Genomic DNA, 19567 nt, shown 5'->3' with positions numbered 1-19567 from the left:
TCTCACTGTGAACGAGACTGCACGAAGATAGACCTGCAAAGGCCACTCCTCAATGCCAGGGTTGATTGATAGCCGTGCATTGTACAAAGGTATTGAGCCATTTCGTCCTCTTGCACATGTTGCTGTCTATACTAACTTGAGGATTCCAGTTGTTGCGTTCTCTATTGTACCATATTACCTCGGAGGACTGCTCCTCTCCTACGAGCCGTGAATACTGTTGATGCATCTGGACTGGTGTTTGATATCATGTTTGTCCCAGCAGGACTGGGTCACCCTTTTTTGTACTATATCTACTCCCATACTCGGCATGTAAGACATAGTCTCATCTGGAGACGATATATCCTCCCCATTGGAACCAAGCTTGGTCTATATGACTACCCGGGTCTTGAAAAGACTACGACACCAGAGAAATACAACGGACACAGCAATAAACGCACAATCATTGACAGGTAATCTATTAAGAAGCATAAAACCAGAACAGATGAACAATCCCCAGAACGAATCATCGTCGATCGGACCGAGATTCAAAAGGGGAAAAAATCAGTTGTGCACGAAGAGTAGAGGTCTTGGACAAGATGCAGAAAAGAGGCGGGGACTGGAAAAATTCAGAGGATGGTTTTGCCCGGGGGAATGTTGATAAGAAATCAGAAGCAGTCAATGTCAATGTCAAGTCAAACGCCTGTTTCCCCCATCGTGTTCTGTGTAATGCTGCTTAACCAAACAATGCCGACCGCGCTATGCAAAGGGGTTCCCAATGGAGACAAGAGCCGTAAAGATGGGTATCGTGAATGGGAGCAATGGTTGTCCGTAAGAGAGGTAGAGGGAAAGAAAAAGGAAAATGCAGTAAAGGAGAGAGTTTCCTCCAGCCGGGTGTAGGGCTCAGAAGAAACAGTTAGGATTGTTGGTTTTAGTCGGAATCGTCGTCGATATTGTCGTTGTTCAATAGCTCTCGCCCGCGCCGGTTGACGACTGTCCGTTTGCCAAGTCTACTTTTTGGCAGGCCGTCACGCCCAGCGCCGAAATCGAGAACCTGGGAGCAAAGACGTCAGCATGGATACTTTCTTAGGGATCTAAAGTTACTCACCTCAATGTATGTGAGGTTGTCACGCTGCACTGCCGCGACACAGCGCCGGTCATTGAACTTGACCTGCCAGACGCCGGTGAGATCGGTGAGCAGGTCGCGCACGCACGCGCCATTGCTCACGTCCCACATCTTCAAGGTCCGATCCGATCCTGAGATAACCTTTTGGCCATCATGCTGGAAGCAGGTGATAGCACCGGTGTGCGCGCTTAGCATGCTCTTGCACTGGCCATTCTCAGGATCCCAGATTCGAAGGGTGGAATCTGCAGCAGCTGAGACGAGGCGGTCGTTCTGCAGGGCAAGAAGGCCGACTAGAGATGTGTGGCCCTCCAGGTTATACAAAACGGAACCGTCATCCAGTGACCACACCTTGACCATGTGGTCCATGGCACCACTGATGCAGCGGTTCCGCGCATGGTCCAAGACCACGCTGTACACCTTCATGGAGTGGCCCTGCAACGTATGCAAGACCTGTCCAGTAGATATCTTCCACACTCTCACCGTGCAATCGTAGCTTCCACTAACAAGAGTATCGCCATGGGCTGCAATGGCACGAACAGAATGCTGATGGCCAGTAAGGACGCGAACAAAGTATGGGCAATCGGAATCATCCACAAGACCTCCATTCTGGAAGTATACAGGGTCCCCAGGCTTTGGGAGCTTCCACACCCGCAGGTTCGAATCACGAGACCCGGTGATGATGAGTGGATGCTTGGGCATCATTTCGGGACGACCGCGCTCATCCTTGCCTACCTCAGTGGGAAGAACGATTTGCAAGCACCGGACGGTGGAGGTGTGGCCTTGAAAGACCTGGGTACATCTAGCTCGCTCGATATCCCACACACGAACCGAACGATCGGTGGATCCAGACACCAAGGTATTGCCGTAGTATTCAAGAGCCCAAACGCCACCATCATGGCCTTCCAGGGTCGCTTTCAATGCGCCGGTCTTGGTGTCGTACACGTTGATATTGGTATCATCACTTCCGGTCAAGATTTTGTCCGTATCGAACTGGAGGCAGGTGACAACATGACGGTCGTGAGCACGGAAAGCGATATGTTGGGGCTTGACATTCGGTTTCATCCATCCTCTGCGAATAGCATGGTGCCGACGGTAGAGAGACTTGTGCAGATAGAGGCCGCGAAGCGAAGGGAGACCGATCTCCGGATATGGAACAGCTATGGCTGCAGCATTGGCCGCTGCGTAAGGAGCCTCCGACGCAGCAATGTCCTTCTTCCAATTCGGTTCGGGGTGGGCATTCCCGCTTGACGAGATCTTACGCTTGGCAAGCTTGCGGCTCGAGGCACGAGTGTTTGCCTTGCGCTTAGACCGCCGGCCAGATCCCAAAGAGCCCAATCCCAATGATGATGCTCTATCACTTGGGCCAGAGTTTGAAGAAAGGACGGGAGACATCTCTTTATCACCCTTGACCAGAGACTGCGAGCTAAGGTTCTTCTCGGGCTCTTCGACGCCGCAAGGAAGCTGCCAGCCCCAACCCTCTCTGATGGCTCGTTCTAATTCTCCATCTGAGAGCACGAAGCCATCCCGGTCAAGAAGCTCTTTCCAGGTCTTCTCATCGGAGTTAACAATGTGTCTCCACTTCTTGGAAACCTGAGCGGCACGGCACATGGTCTGAACATCAAGGTATTTCACGATATTAAGGCTGAGTTCGAGGGGAAGAAGAGACAGGAAATCACACTTCAAAGTCGGGTTGACAATGTCGGCCACGAAATGCAGAGTAGGCTTGGGGCACCGACGGAGAAACTGGTACATGAGATATGTTTTGAGTTCTTCGGGCACAGAATCGAAAAATTCCAGCACCTTCGGCATATCCAGCAGAGATGTCGAGCGCGAAGCTGAGTCACTGGTTGGTTGGAGACCGAGGGCCCGTGAAGCATCAGTCTCTTCGGCTCGGAGAGCTTTCGGGAAGCGGGAGATACTATGATCTAGACTGGAATCCGTGTCAACATCAAGCCCCTCAGACTCAAAAGAGGACTCGGCATGCATGGCATTCATGGCCGCCACGGGAGACAAGCTGGGGCTCGGTAGGCACATGTCCTGCGCTAAAGCATTTTCAACAGCGGAGAGCGAAGTTAGTTGTTCTGGCTCCTGCTGCACAGCAGGCTCTGCGCTCGTATCAGGCTGCTGCGAGGCCGATCCACTGGGAGCGGCCCCGTCCGCCTCGGCTTCATTATTTGGTCCGCTCCTCGAGGCAGATCCTGCACGACGAGTGTTGGCCGGTCTATTCGACAGGAAAGAGTCCATATTGGGGGGTTGCGGAGCCCCAGTTGCTCCGACCTCGGATGAGAGAGGTGACCGGAGCAGAGGCTCACTGCGCGGAAAAGCCGCACTGTTTATCCTCTGCCGTGTAGCAACGCCATCCCCCGGGGCTGGCATCTGGTGTTCGGTCTCTGGCGTGGCCAACCCAGCAGGCGACAGGTGAGTGGATGTAGGGCCGCCATGAGTGCGGGTACGCCGAGAGATCGGCTCAGAGATATTTCGAGTGGAACGCGTTCGGGGCAATGCTGAAAGGCGTGGCTCGGGGATGGAAATAGGAGAGACGGGCCGGTGCCGAGAGAGACCTGAAGCGTTGGTCGACAATCTTGGCGGTGCCAGTCGTCGGGATGGGTTCTCGCCTTCCGAGGCAAACGAATTCACGGACCGAATCAGACCATTCAAAGTTTTCAACGCGTCGTGCTTTTCCTTCAGCTGCAAATAACGTTAGTACTTTGAGACTAGAAAGAACATGATCTCACTCACCTCGTGGACCGCGCCGGCGGAGTCTTCCGGCTCATTGAACACGATCGATCGGTCCCCGATTTTGAACTTGAGATTTCTCAACGAGGCCGGAGTTGGAGACGACGCGAGAGGGTACTGCCGGGTATCTAAGTCCTTGACTGCGCGCGGAGGTTTGATATTCAGAGGAGGAAAGGATGTGGTGGTAGTAGTGGTTGTCGTCACCACGGTGGTGCGGGTGGTGGGGGCGAAGGAAAACTGCCCTAGGGCCTCATTCGGATGCCCTTGGCCGAAGGTGTCTTTATTCTGCCCATCCATCTCGCGTTTTTGCGAGAGTACGAGGCGAGAATCCGGACCGTGGGTGGCACGGGAGGGAGGATGTAGGGTGGAGGAAGACGCGTTCGGACCGGTGGCCGGGGTAACTTCGGAAAGTTGAGGGCCAGAAGGGTTCGAAGTCATGATGGAGTGCTCTCGAGGGAGAGGCACTCATGAGGAGACCGCTGTGGTGAGAAGGCAAAAAAAAAGCCCACAGCCTCAGCGAGATCGGAGTGATCCGAAGATGCTTGCAGAGCACAACCGTCAGCACGGTAGACGCACGCAAGAGCATCCAAAGGAGGGAGATGGGAGGGATTAGAACATAGTGGAAGGAGAAAAGGCAGAGGTGTGAAATGCGAGACAATAACAAAGAGGAAACAGGTTAACGGCCGAGGGTGTTGAAGCAAGGAAGGCAGAGGAAGAAGGGGAGAAGAAACAGTGGCGGCTGACAAGGCAAGAAGGAGTTGGGGCGGAGAAACAACAATTACTTCGGTGGCCAGCCACTTTTTCTTCTCTCACAGGTGCTACATGTGAACAATAACGAATCGTATACTACTGCGACTAATATGAAATGATTTTGATTTGGTCTTCCCTGCCTAGCACTCCTTTTTGCTCGTTCACTCCCTCAATAACGCCGCAGGCAACTCCACCTCCTTCCTCTCCCCAGTGTGGACAGAATGATTCACTACTGCTGCCCAGCCTGGCACACCTTCGCATCGTCACACAGCCTGCCTGTTCACCTATTACCCCTGTGTGTATTATTTCCTCGTCATCCCTCCTCGGGGCTGCCAAACCGGCTTCGGTCCAGATCCTGGTCGCCACAGGTCACGTGTAGTGGGGGCGCACCTGACGCCATCACTCATGACGATGTGACCGCACGGGTAGCGTGTGGATATTTGTTCATCTATGGAGATGAGAGGTGAATACGACCATAAGAGTTAGTTGTAAAATGTCTCGAGGCTGAAGATGGGCCCAGGGAGTATAGAATCTGGTAAAGCAAGGAGGGCAGGATGTCGCAATATATAATTAACTCTATCCTGCAGTTGCTATATGAATCCTGGGGCCTATGAGAGCACGCAGAGCCAGGTACAAGAGCCCCAATAGCCAATAAGGATGAACCCTTAATATCGATATTCCTGGAGACCGTGCCTGCAGAACCTGAGAGACTGTGATGATTGGCCCAACCCTAACTCAGAAAATATCTACAACTAAGGATGATTGCAGTTTGTTTGCACGTAGCCGTAGTTAATAGATCGTTACAACGGCTTATAACGGAATACATTGTAATCATCATATCATCATCAATAATATATCGTCAGCTGGGTATTCTGTATTGGAGGTAGTACGGGGATATAATTCATGGAATCTTTTGGTCCCCTGTCGCTTAGCTTTAACCTTTTGTATGGGCTGGAAGCAGATAAGTTGCGATCAACAAGCAGGTGGGTCGCCAACACTTACAAAACATACCGTTGGATATGCATCCAAGCACACAGGAGGGCCTTTCTGTGCCATCTCTTGATCGGGGAGGGGATTTATCGAGTTCAAGAGACCGGATTTTAAAGGTGCCATCTTTTCCTTCAGTAATCCACTACGAACCAAAGTCCAACAACGACCTTGGATAGTAGCCGGCAGAGTTCCAATCAACGTGGCAGAAGGACCCATTCCAGCAACAAGATGTTTCGAGCTGCGATATCTAAATAGCAAAACACAGGCTCGTAGCCCTAGAGAGTTAGCTTTGGGTTATGCGCGGACGGCCGGCTGTTGAACCACTTGTCCATCGTGCCAAGACCATCGAAGACCCAGTATCGGGGAAAAGAAGACGACAAAACCATACACAGTGAGCCCCAGAAGCTACATATATCGCACCGTTGCAAAATAGTCAAGCATGCCCGCAACCTGTTCGATCGCGGAAATGGCCTTCAATGTATCGATGACTTTGCCGCTATGAATTCTATCACAATGAGGCCATCGTCCTGCTCATCCGAAAAGAAAGTGTACAGCGGTCATGGAGGCGGGTCGGAAGTCTTCGGGAAAGGTCACGGCCCTCTGTACTGTAGTTGTCGCAGCGGAGATGCGGAGATGATCCTGATCCACAGTCGGAGAATCCTGGCACCAGCGGAGTGGTAGAATCTGACATGGAAGAATAAGCTGGGGCGGGCTGGGGAATTAGGGCTGGCTTCAGAAACCTGGGGAATTTTACCGTAGGTAATAAATCCTCCGTACTATTTACCATTTCTGGGCTGGCGAACACCAAGCTTTCTTTTATTTGATCCGATTCCCAGTGCCATTACTCGACCTGCATATTCTGACACAGACCCCGGACAGATGATTTAGCACGATCGGCACTTCCTTGGAGGTAAATCATCCCCATTCTCCGAAAAAGACTTCCACGCTATTTGATCCGCCCACTAATGATTGATTATTGCCCACCATCACCCACTAGCCTCGCCTACCATGGCACAATGCGCATCGAGATCAGCCAAAACAATCGCTAACCAGCTCGTTGGGTGGCCGTTCGGTTCTACTGCACCGCCGTTTTCTGGTTTGTTTGAATCTTCCGCGTCTCAGACCGAGCTGAATGAATCCCGGCCCCCGCCGAGTCGTATGCAAGTCAGACTACTCCATGTCTGTTCAGGAGCATTTGACTTTCGCCTGTCGGATCACTTGCCATGGAAACCAGTGCCTGTTGATCGGTGCCCCCTTTGGCTCTCTCCGTTGGTCTCCCCTTTTAGTCGGCAGTTCGTAGAGCCAATGGAGATTTATTTGTCACCGCGCCACATCTCCCGCCAACGCGGCTGGCGACCACCGGACTGGCCCGATCGGGTAGATCTGCGCTGGGACGGACACAAATGGCGGACGAGACTATCGTGGTGGACTCCATAGTTCCTGATCCACCGATCGGATTGCGCAGCCCCGTGCGCTAGATTCGAAATGCTCCCATCCACTCAATTATGGAGGACAGATTGGAAATCCCCCCAGGCCGGTCACACGTGTGCATTTAAGCTTGTTCGTCGACGCAAGGGATAGTGATAGGCAGGGACAGCCATGGAACCAACACGAGGCTACTAACCAGATCCATCAAACGGGAGGAATCGGCCACCAAGCGAGAGACCCATTCATCTCCACCCGCCGAAATGAAACAAACCCTAGTAAGTCTAGTGTGTGGTCCATGCATACTTCCCCCCTTTCACTGCCGCCTGTCAAGAAATCATATGGGACGCCGGATTCTGTCCTTTTGTCATCCGGAGCTTCCCCTTTTCACTTGTTCACTTCGTCTCTTCTATACCAACAATTTTCCTGATCGAGTGAGACATTCGCCCGTCTTCCCCGCCTCATCCGGCGGTTTCATGGTTCGTGGTGGAGTGTCGTCCACTGCCCCTGTCGCAATCTCGGTGGAGTAGATCGACTCGGTCGTCCAAGCGAGAGAAGAACCACCAACACTACTTGAATCGCCCTAAATCCCCCAGCGCATGGACAATTGACCTTTTTTCTTCCCATGGCACACCGTGACCCTTCTCCGGTTCATGTACCCCTTCGAACCTCCAGTGCCAACCCGCGACGGCCATCATCTACAATGAACGCCAACCAGGAAGACATGCGGTACCTCGAACGGAAGGCGTCCAAGGCCTCGAGGATCCTGGGCACCGATCTGCCCGTGTACAGCGAGCATGGCGGATGGGAGCCACCCAGGAACGCACGGCGGCCGAGCTATATCAGAACTCCGGACAGCACCTCCCGCAAGAACAGCATCTTCAGCCGTTCCACCCAAGAGGCCATGGCCCCGGCGCACCATCTACGTGTCCGAGCCTCGTCACCACTGTTGGGCCAAGACTATCGCTCCCACGACGCTGCACCGCCACCCCCGAAACCCTCAAAGAAAGTACACCCATCCGGCTCCTCGTCCACCCTCTTTTCATACTTCACCTCGAAGGAGTCTAATCCTCGGCCCAAAACGACCGAAGATCCCAGTCTTCAACCCAGAGTACGACATGGGCTGCATGCCGAGCCGCAGGTTACCTACCAACATCAACCGCCCCGGACGCCAACCAAAGAGTCCAAGCGGAAGATGCGGCCCTCGCGAATTGATCTCTCCCTCCTCTTCCCGAAGCCACGGAACCCGGCACCGCCTCTTTTCTCTCCTCAACGCATGACCAAGTCGCCGTCCCCCGTCTCGGTGACTTCAGACTATCCGTCAACCAGACCCAATATGGCGGCAAGCAAGCCTGTTCCCAGACTAGCCGATGCGCCCCCGCATCGGGCCAAGAGAACCGAGGCCTCCAAGCAGGCAGATAATTCGGATCTGGCGTCAATCGCGGAGACGAAAGATGGCGAGTGGTTTGAACACCCTCTGGAGCGAACTGTCGGGACTAGTGAGATTGATCTCGCTCTCGACCGATACGCCGCGCGGCGGTCACTGTTGAGTCGCTCTAGCGTGTACAGCAACAGCCGCGAGCAATTGCGGGCAGACCGCGGACGTACCTTGGAAACCCTGGAGACGGGCGCCCGCCCGGGGCCCACGCACAGTCCATCTGTCAGTAGTCGGCGCAAAGACTCATATCTGGGACCCAATTCCCGGATGGATTCGGTCCGTCAGCGACTCATGACTCCGCCCGAGGAAGCATATGACAAGCGGAGTGTGAAGAGCTCGTTGACCAAGAAGAGTAGCAAGACCACCTTGAAGAATAAGGACTTGCAAAACTCGAGTGTTCTATGTCTCTCTTCATCTGAGAGTGAGGGTGAAGATGACGACCACACACCGACCGCAGAGAACCACCCCGTTGCAGCCAACAAACAGTTCCGGGATAGCGTGGCTACATACGGGGAGTTCGAGCCTGAAATTTACACTGCCTCGACGGCACATGCCATGATCAGCCCGACTCTGAAACGATTCGAGCGAGCACCCTCGACCAGCAGCCGCGGCTCGGCTCAGATCCAACCCAGTCAGCCGAGTCAATCAGCGCGCAGGAACACATCCATGTCATCGACCGGTGTGGCCTCGAACACGACTCGACGAACCCCGTCCCGGCAGTCAAACGCTACCCAGGCCGTCGCCCAGCCGGCAAAGCCAAAACATCTTACGCCGCAAGAGCTTAGAGACATGAACCGGAGAAGCCGTGTTATTGCGGTGACTCGACAAGAGCAGGATCTCCTGGAGGCAATGCGCGTGCGCAAGGGCAAGATCACGCCGAGTATCTACAACTACAACGGCGACCAGCCCGACCGAACCTCCATGATCTCGGCGGCGCCGTCGCGCGACTCATTCTGCGGCTCCGACACATCCTTCCTACGCCTCAGCGCCGTCCTGCCGCCGGGTCTCCCACCCATCTACGCCGGCACACAGAATCAAGGTGCCACCCACTCGGACAAAGACGGTCCCTCTTCGCAGAGTTCGGGTTCTGATACTGGACAGAAAACTAACTCTATCGTGTCACCCGGGTTCAGCATGCCCTACTCCGAGAGCAGTCTGCCCTCGCCCGCCACCACCAGCGGTACCTCGCCGGTCACCCCGACTCTGCCCATCCACCGCTTCTCACCGCTGCCTTCGCCCAAGCCGCCTCCAAATCATCCGCCTCCTGCCATCCCGGAGGACCAGAAACAGCATGCCCGCCGCCGCACGGATAGCAGTGAGGCGATCATGTTGGATAGCGGGGATGATCCGAAGCATAAGCAATCTCTTCCGCTCTGGTCTTTTGACTTTGACTGGAACCAGAACCACGACCGTGCCAGCGTTGCTGCTGTGCACTGAGCTTTCTTCATACACATCCTCTTAAGTTTTCCCCGTTATTTGTATCAAGACCTGCGTTCGTGTTCTCGCTCGATCGCACACCCACTCTTTCTGCCATCTTCCTTTGACTCTTCATGCATACCGGACTCCGGCGTCTCTTCTATTATCTTGTTGGCCATTTGATTGATCGCATTAGAACCTTGGTTCATCACCGACAGTGTCTTTTCTTTGTTTATACACACATGGTCCATTTATACCCAATTCTACAATCTAGATACTAGTCTTGTCTTTTACAAACCCGAATTAAGATTAGGCATGACGTGCATGGGGTAAGCGCCCAAAGTGGACGGTGGCTGGACTGGCGGACTGCCGACTGGACGCATCACGGCAGCTAGCGTTGTTGTCCCCGTGCCGTCGATATTGGACCACAGGATGGACGACATCGAAAAGACCCCGTGCGTGGCCGAGGACTATTTGACGTCAAAGGGTCCCGCGGACATGGCGTCTCTTGGGGTCCGGATGAGTGCGATACCTGCTAGGAAATAAGAATGGATGAATACCAAGTCGACAAGAAGAGCGTGACACCCAGATCGTGCCCAAACAAGGTCAATAGCAACGCCCGAGCTCATGTCCCCGTGATCCACACCGCCCATTCATCCAGCGGCTTCAGATTCCCCAGATTCCTGCCTCTCCTTCTCCCTTGCATAGCTCTCTCTTCCATCTCACTCTCCTTTGAACAGAATAAATAACCCCGGATCTTCCTCAGCTGGTCCGCACTGTCCTTACCCAGCCACTTCATTATTCTTCCCTCGCCCTGACCGATCGCCGAAAGCTGAAGTGGAGGTTGGGGCCCAGGCAGTCTGGCTCGTCGATCTGACAGGCCACCCACTCACCGGTCCTTGAATTAACCCTTTGCGCTGATTTCATCCATCTCTGGTCGCTCCCTACATCACCGAAGTGAACAAGTGAGACCCAATTGCCTTACGACGGCTCTTGTGCTTGTGCTCCCTACGAGCGGCGGAAAATTCACCCACCTCCTGCCACACACAAAACTTGTGACCATGGGAGACCGCGCTCAACGCCAGTCGTCGTGGCTGCGGACTGCGACGAAGAATATCCCATGGATCTTGGTATGTGCTGCCCGCTACACGGTGGGTATGCGAGGGACTCGAGTAGCTGACTGACTTGTTTGTTTACTCGTGCAGCTGACGATGCAGTCCACGGGTTTCGTATTGGTAGGTTGCCAGACTCATCTCTCCCCGGGGGCCGAAGCTGATTTTGGTCCAGTTATCCCATTACTCTCGAGTGATGCCTCCTGCCGGCGGCAAACGCTACCTTACCTCGACCGCCGTCTTCGTGAACGAAGTGATCAAGCTCGCCCTCTCCCTCACCATGGCCCTCTACGACGTCTCCAAAACCGCTCCTCCATCCATGCCCGCCACCGCCCTCTTCTTCTCCCTGACCAACGCGGTGTTTTCGGGCGACTCCTGGAAGCTAGCCATCCCCGCCGGGTTCGAGGTGCTATCCAACTCCCTCCAGTACATTGCGTTGTCGAACTTGCGGGCCGCCACGTTCCAGGTTACATTCCAATTGAAGTTTTTCACGATGGCCGTCTTCGGGCTGATGCTCCTCAGACGGAGCATCGGGGCCCGCAAGTGGGGGTTGCTTCTCCTTCTCCTGGTGGGCGTGGCGCTGGTGCAGATACCCGATGCCAACTCCGAGCAGATGTCCCTCCAGGATGAGAATGCGAGCGTGCACTTCCCGCGCTCATTGGAGGAGTGGAAGGCTGTTAAAGGGGTGGCGGCGAATTTGCATAAGCGCTCTGCCACCTACGAGGGCATTGAGGAGGATATCCAGACGGCTGACCCGCATCTGGACTCGGCAGTTGGCCTGCTCGCAGCTATTGGAGCCTCGGTGGCGTCAGGGTTTGCCGGCATCTACTTTGAGAAAGTGCTCAACGATAGCTCTGCGAGCGTGTCTCTTTGGATTCGCAATGTGCAATTGGCCTTCTACTCTGCCTTCCCGGCTCTCTTCATTGGAGTTGTGTTCCGGGATGGCGAGAAAATCGCCAATGACGGCTTCTTCCAGGGATATAATTGGGCTGTGTGGTCTGCCATTGGCTTGCAAGCTCTGGGCGGTCTCATCTCGGGCTTCTACATTACCCATGCTCAGCGGGATGCCAGGAGCTTTGCCACGACCGGCATGATCATCTTCAGCATCCTCGGCAGTATTTGGTTCTTTTCTTTTGAGCTTACTGGGAGTGTAAGTTGCATCCATCCCAATGCTTACGAGCGAGCGCTGACCTTTTGTGTATAGTTCATCCTTGGTGCTGCCGCGGTGCTGGTCAGCACACATTACTACGGCAACCCCAGCTTCAGCCCTGGAAGCGTCCGCCCGCCTCCCATCCAGGTGGACAGCTACGAAAAGGATTCCACAGGAGAGCAGGGCTCTCCTGTCTCGAACTCGCCCAACGACTTCTCCATCAAGCTCCCCAGCACCCCGTTCCTCTCCGACGGCATGTCCAGCTCCCGTCCCAACTCTCCCGGTCCCGGCCACACTCGCGTCAGCTCCAGTCGCAATGTGAGTGCTAGTAACTACCTCGACGAGAACTAGAGGGTGGGATGGACATGACCTTTGTCCAGATATGAATGGGGAATGGGGACCCTTGCTGTTCCTTCATGGCTCAATGACTTTTGAATAACTATCTGATAGACCGGTGAGATTTACGGTAGAATCTCCGTGACTAGCTTGATGCTCTGTCTGCCTTCTAAATTGTTCTTGATCGATTTTCTCTCTCCGAGAATGTCGGTCATGCATGCATATATACGAAGCAATGAAAACGTTCTCATACTGTCCACGTGCCGTCACCTAGTCTCTCTCTTTCCCTTTTCCATCCTCTCCCATCCTTCCCGCCCATCTCCAATGACTGGCCCCTTCAATCACAATGCAAAAGAATCATCACTTCTCCAAGTCAAACCGCTTCCCATCCACCTCCAAGTGGCGGCCCAATAACTGCCACCCTGCCACTCCCACCCACAGCACCAGGCCTGCCCTGATTGACGAGAGGCTCATCGAAGGATCCCAGCGGTCTCCCCACGACTCAATCCGTCCTGCTTGTGATGACGAGGGAGATGAGTTTGATGCCTTCGGTAATTGCACACGCTCTCGCTTTCACGTCCGCTGATGGGCAAGCAGATCTCGAGCTACTGGCCCAAACCGAAGCTTCAGCAGTGACGATGCCTCGAGGGAACTCGGGGTTTCCTGTATCTACGCCTCTCCAGGGATCGTACCAGTCCGATCAAGCGTACTACAATGCTCCCCAGCAGACTTCGAGATTCTTTCATCGTGAGTGACTTGGCTCTGGCAGTTCAACCCCTCCACTTTCGTTGCTAACAGAATCCAGCAAGTGCTAGCATCACCCCTCTGCGAGGCCCAGGGTCCAGATCCTCAGAAATGGGATCAGCGACCCCATCGAGCCCGTTGATGCGGAAGGCAGGTCCGCTGGAACAGGGCTATCTTGAGACTGACCGCATGTACTATCAACTAGATACCACGCAGTCATCTTCCCAGCCCTTTTCATGCCATCAAAGCGCAGAGACTGCAACACGCCCCAAAGTCCCCTTCCCCGATATCCCACCCTCTATTCGAGGGATCGTTCTTGTCTCCGTGAACGATCTCCCTGAACCATACAGATCGCTCTTTCGGTTCCCGCTGTTCAATGCAATCCAATCCAAATGCTTCCATGCTGTCTACAACACCAGTGAAAATCTTGTCCTCTCCGCTCCAACGGGTAGCGGCAAGACGGTTATCATGGAACTAGCCATCTGCAGACTCCTCAACACCCTGAAAGACGAGCGATTCAAGGTTGTCTACCAGGCGCCCACGAAAGCACTGTGCGCAGAACGCTTCCGAGACTGGAACCACAAGCTATCCGCCCTGGACCTCAAATGTGCAGAGTGCACCGGCGACACAGACTACACGCAGCTCCGCAGCGTGCAGAACAGTCAGATCATTATCACGACGCCCGAAAAATGGGACAGCATGACCCGCAAATGGAAAGACCACATGCGTCTCATGCAGCTGGTTAAACTGTTCCTCATTGACGAAGTGCATATCCTCAAGGAAACCCGCGGTGCCACCCTCGAAGCAGTCGTCTCGCGCATGAAGAATATCGGATCGAATGTGCGCTTTGTGGCTCTCAGCGCCACGGTCCCTAATTCGGAGGACATCGCGACGTGGCTTGGCAAGGATGCCACGAATCAGCATGTTCCTGCGCACAGAGAGCATTTCGGAGAGGAGTTTCGGCCGGTCAAGTTGCAGAAATTTGTTTATGGGTATCAGTCGACCGCGAATGATTTTGCTTTTGATAAGATTTGTGCTTCCAAGTGAGTCGAGTCTTTCTGGACGATCGTGAAGTGTCTTGCTGAGTGAGATATATGTAGACTTCCCGATGTTCTTGGGATGCACTCGTCTCAGAGACCTATCATGATCTTTTGCTGCACCAGGAACTCGACTGTTGCCACTGCCAAAGAACTGGCTCGTCTGTGGACGATGACCAATCCACTAGCTAGACTTTGGAAGGGACCAAGCAAGCGTATCGAATCGCACAATGACGACCTGAAGGGTATGTATTCCCTCAACATTCTATGGACAGCTGAATGCTTACTGAAAAGCAGCCACCGTCGCCGCGGGAGTGGCCTTCCACCACGCCGGACTTGGTCCCGCAGACCGCCATACCGTCGAGAAGGGCTTTCTGGGAGGTGAAATCAGCGTGATCTGCTGTACACCAACACTCGCAGTTGGAGTCAACCTGCCCTGCCACTTGGTGATCATCAAAAACACCGTGGGCTGGCAAGAGGGCGGGTGCAAAGAGTACTCCGATCTCGATATGATGCAGATGCTCGGTCGAGCAGGCCGGCCCCAGTTCGACGACAGTGCCACGGCAGTAATATTAACCCGCAAGGAACGAGTGGCTCACTACGAGAAACTAGTCTCTGGCTCTGAGAGCCTGGAAAGCTGCTTGCATCTCAACCTGATTGAGCACCTGAATGCGGAGATCGGGCTGGGGAACGTCTCTGACGTGGACTCGGCGGTTAAATGGCTTGCGGGCACGTTTTTGTTCATTCGTCTGCGACGGAATCCCACGCATTACAAGCTCAAGGAGGGTGCGAACCAGGATGACGAGGATGAGATGCTTCGGCAAATCTGTGACAAGGATATCAAGCTTCTTCAGGAAAGTGGGCTGGTGGAGTCCGATGCTCTTCGATCAACCGGGTTTGGAGAAGCAATGGCACGGTACTACGTCCGATTTGAGACTATGAAGATGCTTCTCTCGTTGAAGCCACAGGCAACCATTTCCCAGACCGTGAGTTTATAACGTACAACTTACAACTGCCGAAGATTAAACTAACCCAACTACCAGCTTACCGTAATCTCCCAAGCCGAGGAATTCCGAGAACTCAGACTCAAAGCCGGTGAAAAGTCTCTGTACCGAGAGATCAACAATGACCCCGGCATCCGGTACCCGATCAAAGTCGACATCGCCCTGCCATGCCATAAGATCTCGCTTCTCCTCCAATCCGAGCTGGGAGCGATCGAGTTCCCGGACAGTGACCAGCTCCAAAAACACAAATTCCCCTTCCAGCAGGATAAAAACCAGGTCTTTGCGCATGTCAGCAGATTGATTCGGTGTCTAATCGACTGTCAAATTGCGCGGGGCGATTCAGTCGCCATTCAAAATGCCTTGTCCCTGGCACGCAGCTTCGGCGCGAAGGTGTGGGATCACTCGCCGCTTCAGATGAAGCAGATCGAGCAGGTGGGTGTTGTTGCTGTGCGCAGACTGGCTGCGGCGGGGATTATGAGCATTGAGGCACTGGAGTCGACGGAGGCGCATCGCATCGAGATGGTTCTGAGTAAGAACCCGCCCTTTGGGAGCAAGCTGCTCGGACGGCTCAAGGAATTTCCAAAGTTGAGGGTTGCTGTGAAGATCATGGGCAAGGTCTGATATTATCGATCTGTTTTGGGAGTTGTCACTGACCAGAAGCAATTAGGAAACGAAGATTGGCGCCGTCATCATCCGCTTCAAAGTGGACATGGCATTTATGAACGACAAAGTCCCTGTCTTCTTTCAGCGTCGGCCTGTTTATGTCTGCTCCTTGACTCAGACTTCGGATGGACGAATGATTGACTTCAGACGGGTTAGGTCAGTTACTCACATGCAAACCTACGGCTGGGTACTGATATTATTGAAGTGCGAGTAAGCTCCAGGAGGGACTTCAAGTACAGCTCTCTGCAGAAGTGAAGAGCCCAGATCAGTTCATTGTTTGTCATGTCATGTGTGATGATATCGGTGCGTTTTCCGTCTCAAAACGAGGCTGGGATACACTGACGGTGCATAGCGGGGACCTGGAAACAGGCTGAGATCAGACCTGACCTGCCTTCGCATTTCTTTCTGTCTAAACGCGATGAGAACGCCAGCGGACCAGGAAATGACGTTTCGCAACGCATTTCTCGCAATGGGGATGTATCTGCGCGAATCAATAGAGAGAAAGATGACTTCGACGGCGATGACCTGGAACTCGACGACTTCCTTGCTGCAAGTCAGAGCCCCGAGAAAGCGAAGAAATTCATTGAGCCGTTAAGCTGTCAGCTGGACAGTGCAGACTGGCTGTCCATTGACAATACTCCCACCCCCAGCCCGCCACGTCCAGCCCACAAATCCCACGGATGGACCGCCATAAATGACACCTGGCCGACAAACCCAAACATGTGTACTGTCCAGCTGGAGGATGAGGAAAACGAAAACGAGCCGGTCCGACTTCCAACTGGACGGTGGGCATGCAATCACAAATGCAAAGACAAAACGAGGTACTTTTCTTCCTTTAATTCTCATTCTATCTCGCCTGCTGACTGGTAGTGGCACAGCTGCAAGCACTTCTGCTGCCGAGATGGCCTGGAGAAACAGCCCAAACCCAGTAAGAAGCGGGCTGCTATTCCGAATCAGAAGAGTGCCGGCCTCAGTCAGTTGACTTTGTCGGCGAGTATGAACAAGAAAAACTCGGCGGACAGCTTGAAGGAGGAGAAAGAGGAGGAACAAGATGAGGAGAACGCCTTGCCTGAGAGAAAGTACGAGAAGAAAAGGACGAGTGGATTGTTAGCCTCTTCGGAGCGTGGTGGGGTTAACACCAACCGTCGGCCGAAGACTATGTCCAGTGATTATGACGATGACGGTTTTTTCGACGACTTGCCGTCTCGGTCGGTGCTGATGGGGAAAGTGGCATCGAGTGTGGTGAAGCCGAACGCTCATGCTCAAGAACTCAACGACACAGCTGGATCGGGAGTGGAAATAGAGGAAATGAAAGAAGTACGCAACACTGCCAAGGTCACTGCTCTCCAAGTCGGAACAGCCATGCCCACATCGCCTGCCAAGCAGGACCAGCCTCCCAAGCTACAGGAAGATCTGGATTTCTTCGATGTGTGGGATGACCTGACATCTGAACCGGAGATCTCCAAGGATCTCAAAGAGACTGAGGCTTCGAGAGACGTTGTGGCACTGCTCCCGTCGAAGGCAAACGGATCGCGCAAACCCAAGCGAAAGGCTAGCAAGATGGATGGAGTGGAAGGGCAGTTGTTTCAGCATGAGAAACGGGTCAAGCATGCTCCTTCGAGGTTCGCCACCACTCCTGAGGAACCGGCGCAGATCGAGCACAAGGCGATGAAGGTCTCTGATGAGTGGGAAGATATCGACCCGCTGCTGCTGGATGAGTTCAAGGATATTGTTAACTTCTTCTGATGTTGTTTCAAGCAGTATACCTAGATAGTCAACAACAATGCTCATTATCATCATCACTCTTATACTTCCCCAATCCACCAATCCACTAGACTGGCCCCGTGCGGGGACCCACGGCTCCATCTCCCTTCGACCCACGAAATTCCCTCTTCTGTCCACGGTTTTCTCTTTCTTCCTAGATTTTTTCCCCTTACCTCTACCAACCATGAAAGCCAAGCGCCAAAACACACTGCCACTCGAAGACGCCTCCGTGGCCCCGGCCACCTTCACAGACGGCCAACCGCTCCCGAAACTCATCGCCTTCGACCTCGACTACACGCTCTGGCCCTTCTGGGTCGACACGCATGTCAGCGCGCCGGTGAAACCGCGCGACAACAACTCCCGCGCCGTCGACCGCTGGGGCGAGTCGTTCGCCTTCTACCCCGCGGTCTCGTCAATCGTGCACGCCTGCAACGGCCGCGAGATCCCGCTCGCGCTCGCATCGCGCACCCACGCCCCAGACCTAGCGCGCGACATGCTGAAGGCTCTGCATATCATCCCTTCCTTTTCTGACAATCCTGCCGCGAACGCGATGAAGACGACCCGCGCACTGGATCATTTCGATTATATCCAGATCTTCCCTGCGAGCAAGACGGCGCATTTTGCGAAGATTCAGCTGGCCAGCGGGGTCGAGTATGAGGATATGCTGTTCTTTGATGACGAGGCTCGGAATCGCAATGTTGAGACCGAGCTGGGGGTTACCTTTTGTCTGGTACGCGATGGAATGACTCGCGACGAGTTTGATCGTGGGGTCATGGCCTGGAGGAAACGGAACGGCATTAAGCAGCGCGCGGACGGGGAGTGATTTTTTTATTTATATATTGTAACTACCTTGTGATTAGATTGAGATACCCGAATATACTACCTAGACATGAAGGACACCGAATTTCAGAGATACTGTCTATGGATATAGATCCTGCTGTGTATGTAGTAGGGCGAGCTTTGACCCACTGTCTTCACCTCCGCGGAACCACCCCGACCACCCCGACCACTTCGACCACAGCAACAACAACAATAACAGCGATGGCCACCCTAAAACCTCCCTCAGCAACCCACCGCTCCTCCTCCAACCCGCCAGGCCCTCCTCGCGCCCCCCTCAAAGCAGACCCCACCGCCACAATCGCCGACACGGCCGTCTTCCAAGGCACGCACCCCATAACCATCGGCCCCGGCACGGTCATCCACCCACGCGCACGATTCTATTCCTTCGAGGGACCGATCATAATCGGGGATGGATGCATCATCAGCGAGAAAGCCGTGATTGGCGCTGCGCCAGAGTCGGCGTCGAAAGAGCGCAGCGCGTCGAGTTCGAGAACAGCTTCTCCGTCTCCGTCTACACCTACCGATGACACCACACAAACCATACACACGCCAGCACCAGAGCAAGGCCTCCCAATCCGCATATCCTACTTCGTCACCATCGGCCCCCTCTCCTCCGTTCTCCCGGGTTCGCACATCCACTCCGCCGCCGCAATCGACAGTTTGGCGACCATCCGCCGCGGTGCAGAGGTCGGGTCCCACGCCAAGGTCTGCGCGGGCTGCGTCGTTCCGCAGAATGGACGCGTCCCTGAGTGGACGGTTGTCTGGGGGTCTGGGGTCGGTCAGCGCCGAGCACGTGCGAGAGGTGCAAGGCCTCCTTGTTCGGCTGTGCGTGTTGCGGCGAATGCTGCCCAGGTGCCTGTGCCCGGGTCTGCACCGGAAGGAAAGTTGATTGAGGATGCACGGTTGATGGTTCTTGTGAGGGAGAGGGAGGCCTTGGGGAAGATGATTGCTGGTGCGAAGAAGAGGTAGACCATGTTTCAGTCTATGGCCATGGCTATCTCTCCTGTACTTGGCGACGGAGCAGCTTGGTTGCTGTCATCAGTTGGTTCGGAGATTCTTG

At 54.1% G+C, this 19567-nt stretch overlaps 6 protein-coding genes across 6 annotated transcripts; 5 read left to right on the top strand and 1 right to left on the bottom strand.

Annotated features, from left to right (window-relative positions):
* Positions 1–907: 907 nt before the first annotated feature.
* On the bottom strand, positions 908–4276 carry N7474_006425 (F-box/WD repeat-containing protein; the record flags this gene model as incomplete). The annotated part of the gene is made up of 3 exons (XM_057197835.1): positions 908–1030; positions 1085–3790; positions 3842–4276. 3 exons carry the CDS (start codon positions 4274–4276, stop codon positions 908–910), a joined length of 3264 nt encoding a protein of 1087 aa, XP_057051275.1.
* A 3352-nt stretch (positions 4277–7628) lies between these two features.
* On the top strand, positions 7629–9878 carry N7474_006424 (uncharacterized protein; the record flags this gene model as incomplete). Its single annotated transcript, XM_057197834.1, has 1 exon — positions 7629–9878. One exon carries the CDS (start codon positions 7629–7631, stop codon positions 9876–9878), a length of 2250 nt encoding a protein of 749 aa, XP_057051274.1.
* Positions 9879–10918: 1040 nt separating this feature from the next.
* N7474_006423 (putative UDP-galactose transporter) lies at positions 10919–12470 on the top strand (the record flags this gene model as incomplete). The annotated part of the gene is made up of 4 exons (XM_057197833.1): positions 10919–10987; positions 11063–11092; positions 11145–12119; positions 12174–12470. The coding sequence occupies 4 exons, from the start codon at positions 10919–10921 to the stop codon at positions 12468–12470; spliced, it is 1371 nt and encodes a 456-aa protein (XP_057051273.1).
* Positions 12471–12801: 331 nt separating this feature from the next.
* On the top strand, positions 12802–17649 carry N7474_006422 (uncharacterized protein; the record flags this gene model as incomplete). Its single annotated transcript, XM_057197832.1, has 10 exons — positions 12802–13006; positions 13053–13202; positions 13261–14242; positions 14300–14481; positions 14534–15222; positions 15280–15855; positions 15908–16059; positions 16109–16206; positions 16256–16724; positions 16782–17649. 10 exons carry the CDS (start codon positions 12802–12804, stop codon positions 17647–17649), a joined length of 4371 nt encoding a protein of 1456 aa, XP_057051272.1.
* Positions 17650–17851: 202 nt separating this feature from the next.
* Positions 17852–18490, top strand: N7474_006421 (Mg-dependent acid phosphatase; the record flags this gene model as incomplete). The annotated part of the gene is made up of 1 exon (XM_057197831.1): positions 17852–18490. One exon carries the CDS (start codon positions 17852–17854, stop codon positions 18488–18490), a length of 639 nt encoding a protein of 212 aa, XP_057051271.1.
* A 218-nt stretch (positions 18491–18708) lies between these two features.
* N7474_006420 (transferase hexapeptide domain protein) lies at positions 18709–19476 on the top strand (the record flags this gene model as incomplete). The annotated part of the gene is made up of 1 exon (XM_057197830.1): positions 18709–19476. The coding sequence occupies one exon, from the start codon at positions 18709–18711 to the stop codon at positions 19474–19476; it is 768 nt and encodes a 255-aa protein (XP_057051270.1).
* Positions 19477–19567: the final 91 nt, after the last annotated feature.

Source organism: Penicillium riverlandense (genome assembly GCF_028828495.1).
Source record: "Penicillium riverlandense strain IBT 135883 chromosome Unknown utg000006l_segment0_segment0, whole genome shotgun sequence".
Classification (NCBI taxonomy): Eukaryota; Fungi; Ascomycota; class Eurotiomycetes; order Eurotiales; family Aspergillaceae; genus Penicillium; species Penicillium riverlandense.
Note: the sequence above shows the minus strand (reverse complement) of the source record. Positions and strands in the feature narration are given on the sequence as shown.